This window comes from Ruditapes philippinarum, unplaced genomic scaffold, assembly GCF_026571515.1.
Source record: "Ruditapes philippinarum isolate M1 unplaced genomic scaffold, ASM2657151v2 ctg12_1_1_1_1, whole genome shotgun sequence".
NCBI lineage: Eukaryota > Metazoa > Mollusca > Bivalvia > Venerida > Veneridae > Ruditapes > Ruditapes philippinarum.
The window spans coordinates 780,595-789,595 of record NW_026861084.1 but is presented as its reverse complement, the minus strand read 5'-3'; the positions used below and the strand labels follow the sequence as shown (position 1 = coordinate 789,595).

At 32.5% G+C, this 9,001-nt stretch overlaps 1 protein-coding gene across 1 annotated transcript; it reads right to left on the bottom strand.

Annotated features, from left to right (window-relative positions):
* Positions 1–2,127: 2,127 nt before the first annotated feature.
* On the bottom strand, positions 2,128–8,607 carry LOC132714471 (beta-1,3-glucan-binding protein-like). Its single transcript, XM_060697369.1, has 10 exons — positions 8,532–8,607; positions 7,847–7,969; positions 7,090–7,217; positions 6,688–6,762; positions 5,905–6,076; positions 5,572–5,649; positions 4,149–4,266; positions 3,404–3,466; positions 2,840–2,963; positions 2,128–2,363 (listed from the first exon to the last, which is right to left on the bottom strand). Exons 1-10 carry the CDS (start codon positions 8,605–8,607, stop codon positions 2,160–2,162), a joined length of 1,161 nt encoding a protein of 386 aa, XP_060553352.1. The 3' UTR covers positions 2,128–2,159.
* Positions 8,608–9,001: the final 394 nt, after the last annotated feature.

Below are 9,001 nucleotides of genomic sequence, written 5' to 3'. Positions count from 1 at the left end.
CCTCTATGTGTAACCTTGACTTTGGTCGCAGGGATCTGAATTTTGCGTGCCTCACAATGGTGAACATTTGTGCCAAGTTATATTGAAATCCCCCTATGAATGTAGAAGTTTTGCTCCGGACAAGCGTTTTTCAATGAGCTCTAAGTGTGACCTTGACCTTTGACCTGGAGACCTTGATCATGCATGGAGCAATACATATCATGGTGGTGAACATTTCCATAAAGTATTATAAAAATTCTTCCATACATGTAGGAGATATGCTCCGGACAAAATCTGGATATTTCACCATCTTTAGTGACCTTGACCTTGCATATATTGACCTAAAGTACATGTTCACAGCCGTAGTCATGATAATGACCATTTGTGTTACAATCCCTCAATAAAAGTTGATTAAATCGTCCCTATACACATCTTCATATTTTTATCTAAACTTTGACCTCTATGTGTGACCATGACCTTGGCTGCAGGGACCTGAATTTTGTGCGCGACACTCCGCCTCACAATGGTGAACATTTGTGCCAAGTTATATTGAAATCCCTCTATGCATGTGGAAGTTTTGCTCCGGACAAGCGTTTTTCAATGAGCTCTAAGTGTGACCTTGACTTTGACCTAGAGACCTAGTTCATGTGCGTGACATGGCTTCTCATAATGGTGAACATTTCTATGAAATTTCATTAAAATCCCTCCATGCGTGTAGGAGATATGCTCCGGACAAAATCTGGATATTTCATCATCTTTAGTGACCTTGACCTTGTATATATTGACCTAAATTATATGTATCACAGCCATAGTCTTGATAATGACCATTTGTGTTACAATCCCTCAATAAATGATGACTAAATGGTCCATATACACATCTTCATATTTTTATCTGAACTTTGATCTCTATGTGTGACCTTGACCTTGGCCGCAAGGACCTGAATCTTGCTCGCGACACTCCGCCTCACAATGGTGAACATTTGTGCCAAGTAATATTGAAATCCCTCTATACATGTGGAAGTTTTGCTCCGGACAAGCATTTTTCAATGAGCTCTAAGTATGACCTTGACCTTTGACCTAGAGACCTGGTTCATGTGCGCGACACTGCTCCTCATAGTGGTGAACATTTCTATGAAGTTTCATTAAAATCCCTCCATACATGTAGGAGATATGCTCCGGACAAAATTGGACGCCGCCCGCCCGACCGCCAGGGGCGTTCCCATAATACGTCCCGTTTTTCAAACGGGCGTATAAAAATCATGTGTATGCATAAAATGCATACGTCATTTGATAAAGCCTGTAAAAACTGCTTAGAACAAATGCGTTGTTTTGTGTAGTATAATTTAATAGATTTGTTGTAATGAAAAAATATCAGTAACAGATAAAAGACCTTTAAAATGCTTTAAATGACACTGAAGACAAAGTTTAAAGAATCATAGATAGAACACAATGTTATCATTTTCATTAGATCTATTTTACCAGGAGAAATGGTTTTAGACAAAACAAAAGGAAAGTTCACGCAGTACCATGTGTACCATTTAAACTAAAGAGAAACTTAAAATACTAAAGTAGTGAGGTGTCCATATTAGCTCAATGTTTCTTTGGTTAACTCCACACTAATAAACGTGCAAGTTTGTTTTACACACCATGTCTTCCATGACTTAATATTTCAAAACAAAATTAATTAATTCAAAGAGAACAGTAGATGATTTTATCTTTAAAGCAAAATCAGATAATTATGTTGCTTTTGTCAAATGTAATGAATTTAGTAATATTTAATGTTTTCTGAACCCAGTTGAAATGTAAAAAATGTATTATCAAAATAAAAAAATTCATGTTCCGCACGCAATAAAAAGTGTTATCTCCAGAACCGAAGTAATTAAGGTCGCATAAAACATATCCGTTCTATCCAGATTCAAATTTTTGAACTTCTACAAGTGGATTTTATTCCATCCTGATTCAACACGTGCTTCCATATAAAATACTTTGTCTGATCTAACGGTAAAAAAAAACACAGGAATAAACCATTGTTCAGCTTCATGACCAATGAGTATCATTTCGAAGGCCAAAACGAAAAGCTTTAGGAATATTAATGCAAAAAGGATTCTGGGACTAAACAGGCTTTAATCAGTATTAAAACAGCAACGGTATTATAAGTTAGTTTTATTACGTAACCAATATTAACATTGTTTCATCTCAACATAATCGATTTCCATGGCAACATCATCGCCATGCCAAGAACCAAGCCAATTGTTTCTAGCGTTCCAAAAGTCAGCGTTTTCGTGTGGTGAATCATTCCTCCATGGTTTAGGCGAGTTGTACGTCCATCCATCAGGGAAAAATCCGCTGGTACCACCAACAGCAACATTCAGAATCAAATAGAACTGAAATTATGATTAAAATTTGCATATAACCATCTGTTAAAATTTGTATTTACATGTATCAAGCTCAAACTACAAAGAAAATTTAAAAAAAAAACTATATTTGTTTTCATTGCGTTGGATGTAATACTAATATAAATAGAGTAAATTAAATTCAACACAGCATCCGTGAAACAAATACTTTTAGGCGTTCTAGGTAGAGCAAGTGTGCAGTGGTTATTTATGATGCATCAATAACCTTTAAAATTAGCAACTGATAAGACATACTTGAACTACAAAGCATACACGTAACTATCTGACTAATCAGCCTCGCTAGCAAAAAAACATCATCAAAACATGAGTGGCACACGTGGATCTTATGTGTTATACTAACGTGTAATTGATCGAACGAACATTTTGTTAATTATTCTCTATACATGGAAAAATTTCAATTTCCACTGGTTTTTGTTTAGTAAAAAAAGTACATTTTACTAGATTACCGGTTGATCAAAAGGAGCTGCCTTAGTACCGCTACCCCAGATATTGCTGCCACTAAATCCTCCTTTTTGCCAGAAACTCTGGTGAATGGGGATGTTCATTATTTCCCGGTTATCAACAGTCACGCTTAAATCAAATGAATAACAAAATAGAAGAATATTCAAACGGCTTGATACAGGTATTCAATATTTAACATTAGTGTAGGTTGTTGTATTTACCTATAAACTTGTAAACTGTTGTGACAATTTTAGAACACTGAGTGGGACAACCGTTTTTGGTTAACGACCATGATCAAGTCTACAAAATACTTTTACGAAATAATTTTGACTTTTTATAAGGTGTATATGAGCCTAAGAGCGAAAAAAAAACCGATAGATTTACGTCTCTTAGCAATCCTTATATTGCTTGACAAGCCTGCCGAAGTAAACATAGTAGTCTAATCACCCCTTAAACTTTTCGTTGTTCTTTTTTATGTACTTTAAATTATTAATAGTGGAAGGAGAAAAAACAGAGTTCAAAACAGTAAGAAGTACATTTTGCAACAACAGAGCCAAAAATAATCCTACCGTATATGGTCCACAGTCCAACTAAGATGATAACAATGAATGGCATGACTCCAATCTCCTTGACTGAAATAGGAAGTATATAGCTCAACTCTTGCATGCGACCGAGCAAAGTATATTTGTTTTAAATTGCCTTCAAATTTACAATGCAAGTGAAGGTCTATCTATCTATGGTGTGTTCAATTGTGTGTTAAGCTGAATATATCGGAAACGAGCAAATATTCTAATTTCTGTTAGATTATTTCAAACATAAGCAGTCATGATATGGGTCAACCATTGTTTTTATAACAGAAAAGTGAAGGTGACGCTAAAATCAAAATACGGACATAATATAATTCAAAGTAGAAAAGTTTGAAGAAAGCGCTAACAGGAGTGGAAAAAATGATCACGTGATTTGATTGTCAATGTATTTCTTAAAACTTACAAAAAAATCAAAAGGATGGCAACCAACCCTAGCCATAACTTTAAGACTCACGAAAATAAATGTTTTTTTTTTTAATTGCTTATATTTCGGCATAAAAGACATATCAAATCATTCTGCATTTCTTCAAAGATCTTATATCTGATAAACGGTTTTAAAAAAAAGTTTAATTAATCAAGCCTGTCGAAATTGACAGAAACAGAAAACACAGAACTAAGGTCGTTGACATTCTACAAAACACAGTAAAATTTAAAAGAACAAGAAAATCAAAAAATTTGAAAGAGCAGATAGCAAATATTTTGGAAAAATCACTAAGCCAGTACATACATATCTCCATGTGTAAGTGTAAATCTATTTTGACCAGCATCAGGTCCCCAGTGCATAGTTGCTCCAACTTCATTGACACCATGATTGTGTCCACTACCATCAGTGGCCTGTGAATTGCCTAAAGATAGATTTTAACAATATTTCACAAAATAAAATACCTTGTCCAAACATAAAGGTATTTTAAAATACAGCAAAAGTTGTGAAAAACATTCAAATTACCAACACTGTAGTAATGATTCATTATAAGGACTTTTTGTTCAAACTTTAAGTTCATTCTGTCACTCCAACTTTTCCAAAATAATTATTTGTGTATATGTTCTAACGCTGTAGAATAACTCGCGCTTAAATCGTACTGATTACAACTTCCAATTTAATTCTGAGTGAATATCTTTTCTATGTTTTTTTTTCACATTTTTTTCGTTATATTGCTGATCTAAGTAGGATTTTCAATTTTATGTCTTTAGACATATGGACCTCAGTGGAGTTTCCTAAAGTGCATGAAGTTATATATGTTCCGCCCATGTATTGTAAAATTATTGTTTATATAAAGATTTAAATGATTACAAAATACCTAGAATAGAAATAATTGAAACTGATTTTGGCATGCATGAAATCATCGCAAAACATACTATTAAAATAACAGTTGGCTTATAATTTTCGTGTATATCAAATCACATAGATATTCTTTGTTACAAATCCTACCAGAGACGACCATTGGTAACGAAAATACATTAACTGCTTTGTTTTAATTCATTACAGAATCATTCACCAGATATACCTTTAATGTTTACGTGGAAAAAATCACGATTTCTACATACACAAATAAACAAGAAAGAATACATTTTAGAGGCTTATTACAATTACAGGTATTACAATTAATGTAAAAGAAAAAGGACGAGTTAATAGCAAATATGTGAGCCATTCTCAATATGCACTTCCTCATTTCGACGCCTTTTTTCAGGGTGCCGAAGATTACTTATTTCTGTCATATGTAACGAATATCCGGTCGAGGACATTGGGCGCTTGCAAGGCTTTCGGATGTACGGTCCATGGGCGGGTACCCACAAGACGGATATTTCGATATGAACCTAAAACACGTTAGATTTTATTTCTTGCATATTCTACCAAATCTAATCATATTTCAAAAGGTCAACCTCATTAAATTAATCATACGTTTTCTTGGAAATGAATGTGATTTCATCCGTACCTATTTTCCTTTAATAGCGTATGAAATTTATAACAGCAAAAGATGTCATCCTAGACATGCAGTTTCATTTTAAAATATGATAACATGACGTCATTTCAAAGAGTGCGACACATCTGGAACTCCCATGACAGATGAAATTTCTAGGAAGGGTACAACTAACGGTTACGACTGTTTTATACCGGTATGCATTAAATAATATTCCGACTATTTGCTTACCTCTGCTTTCCATTATATCGATTTCTCCAGACCTAGGCCATTGGCCATAATGACTGTCTCTAGGCAACATCCAGATGGCTAAAATAGAAATATATTTATAAATTCTACCCAACAATAATGCTAATTTTAATCTCGGTTACTAAATGTAAAATATCAGAACTGAACAAAAGATTATTTATTTTCAATATATTTATTGCCAATATCATTTTTTTTTAATTTTCAATAATGTTTATTTGTGTAAATTTGGCCTTAATGCCATTTTTTGTCTGCACGTATGTAGATGAAGTGAATGCAAGTTCTGTAAAAATGTAATATGTAAGTTAATCTGATAACCTGGCCAAATCCAGTTCTCCCCCTTGGTACTCTGGCACAAACAGTAACCTCTCCAAATCTGATAGTGCTTTTTGATTTTTAATTTGCCAGACATTACTGGTGGTAGGAGACCATCTTTTCCAGCTCTATAACAGCCCCAACGGTCGGAGTTCGTACAGTATCCGTACATGGACTGAATATGAATATTTTTTAAATAAAGTATCATTTATTTTTAAAAGATTATATATTTGAATATATAAAAAAAAATTAAAGCTTTATCACATCTATTTCTAATGTTCCATTTTAAAAGCGTTTTTGTGGACAAGAGCTTTGTTGTTCAATGGTACATTTTTAGTTTTAAAGATTGATTAGCAAGTAGCATCTCTTTAGGTTTATACAGATTTTTTGAGTTTTGACTGATGTAAACTTCTAGATATTAACCTTTCAAGTCCATGACTCCGTTTGATAGTGTAGAATCGGATAGTTTTTTCGGGGTGATCTGTTGTAAGTGTCTGAAACATTATAAAAGCAAAATATGTATTAAATACTAAAAATCATTGATACAACTTTTAAGAAAAGATGACGTGTGTCAGTAAAACATTTTGCTGACAAGAGCTTTGGTGCTCTTCATAATACTGTCGATTGCATATCTATAAAACGACACGGGTAGGGACGAAATATGCCAAAAGTTAATGATATTAAATGATTATTTAAAATAGGTTATTAAAGAGAAAACGACAGTTTTTGATTTTTGTAATAGAGAGCTGTTATTAATCATTTTATAATGAGTTGGGAATAACTTACAGGTTTGATGAAAAGATGACCATTTCTAGTGAAAATATTTCTGGCCTCTGGAACGTATGCTTGGATTTCCCAGTTCTGTAATTTATGTCAATGTAATGCTCCCAGTCAGAAAGTAAATGAATATTAGTTTGTTTTGAGAAAATAAAGAAATAAACTAAACGATACTTTTCATTCTTTTCACTATTTTTACACTCCTCTTGCAAACTAACTAAGTTAAAACAAAACAATTTATTTCAACAGGTATATATTTACGGGTAAAGGGTTTTCATGTTGTTAGAATATTACTCGATTTATACAAAACAAAATAGTATATATTAATATAAGGTATACATTTACAACGAATCATGTTTTTATGTTAATAGAATAACTTCTAAATATAAATAAAAAATAGAATTTTCTTACATAACCTCCATACATAGACACTTCATAGTTCCAATGTGACGCATCAAATGCTCCGTTAAAGTCATCTCGAAATACTGTTCTACATGCTCTGAGTACCCTTGGTGGAGCAAGGACAACGCTTCTTTCCTCTGAAGAATAACATTGAATAAACAAATTATCTAGATACCAATACAGCAAGGGGATATACTGTAACCACCAAATGACCAAGCGTAAAAGTTAAAAATATGTGCACTAGAAGTAGTTAAATAGTTACTGTTTTATAAATAATGTGTAAATGATAAAAGAAATCAGACCTTAGCCAACTTGCCTTGTGTAATCCGTCAAAAAGATAAAAAATATTAAAATACCTTTCCTTAATCTTTATTTCTTTAACATTTTAAATAAGACTTATTTTGACAAAAAGTAGTACATTCTTTAATTAAATAGTTTCCATATAAAAGCCAGGCCTTTCAAACTGAATTGTTCGGTGTGAAATTACTTTAACTTTCAGCAAAAATTATCGAAGAATGGCAATACACGTTGAAATATATATATCTTGATTTATAATAGTCTCATTTATGCATAGTTACATTGATTTCATCATAAGAGATAATCAGGTCATTATATATAGCCATTCGTTGAGTAGAATTACATGAAACTTAAAGTATTTTACATATTTTACAATTAAAATCATAAATATAGTCTGTTATATTACAAATTATATACAGTATAATTATATATAACTTAACCACGTCTATATTGACATCGATTTACTTACGTGGATGAAGTTTTCCTTTTGTCACAACAGTTTCGCCATCTATCTCTCCAACAATTGTGTACTTTATCTTGTCCTTCCCATTGTATGCAGCTGCATTAATGCGATGATACCATCGCCCATCAGCTGAAAGTCAAAAGTTTAAGACTGATCAGTTTTTTCTATCCTCTTTACTCAATTATCTTTTATCAAATATACTTTTCTAAGTTTATAAACAAATAGCTATATATATGTTTATTATCATTTTATAATCTGTACAAGGATGTGAGCACTAAGAAAAAAATTAACATACAACTTGAGAGTTATCTATAGAATTTCAAAGTTCACTGATTAAATATCTACATGAGAAAAGCATCTCAAAATGTATTATTTAAGTCATCATGGGTTTTCTTCGGTCAACGCAACCACTAATATTGAAGTTGATAATTTACATGGTTTAGTTATAAAAGATAAATGAGAAACATTCAGTACATTGCTGATGTTAAAAAGGAACAAATTTAGACTTGTCTAAATCCATTTTAATAACGCTTCTTGTGATTCACGGAAAACAAAAAAGCCAACGACGAAGGCTTGACAGGTTAAGGCGGAGGCATGCATGGGTTGGCCGGTATTTGAATAAACTAATTTCAGTTTCAATGAAATTGTGTATATCAACACATAAACTCATTGCCAAATGAACTGACCAAACTGTTCATGTTTGTTCCTTCGTATTTCGTTTTCCTTGACTCAAGATGTGTTGATAAAATCGAACGATCATAAATCATGTTGACAGTTTTAGAAATGTTTCAAACTTTACAATCTTAGCGATATTGTGAATGTTTCATGCAATTGTTTGACAGAATTCATTATTTTTTTTTACTAAATTGTACCCCATTACAAACGTTATCAACGCTATAATTGTATATTCTGACACTTTAACTATGCAAGATTTAATCACTGAAATTTTGACTTGCTTTTACTGATAAGGAATTATTCAGTTCATAACATTATAACAGGCGTGACATTTTAAATGAATGAAATAGCACATGTATCATCACCCAAATGTCCGAGATTATATATTTAGTATTGTCAATGGCGTACAACAAATCAATATTTTGTACCTCCCTGGTGAAATGGTCCATGGTGTTTATGTCCTTTTATATGATATTTAACATCATA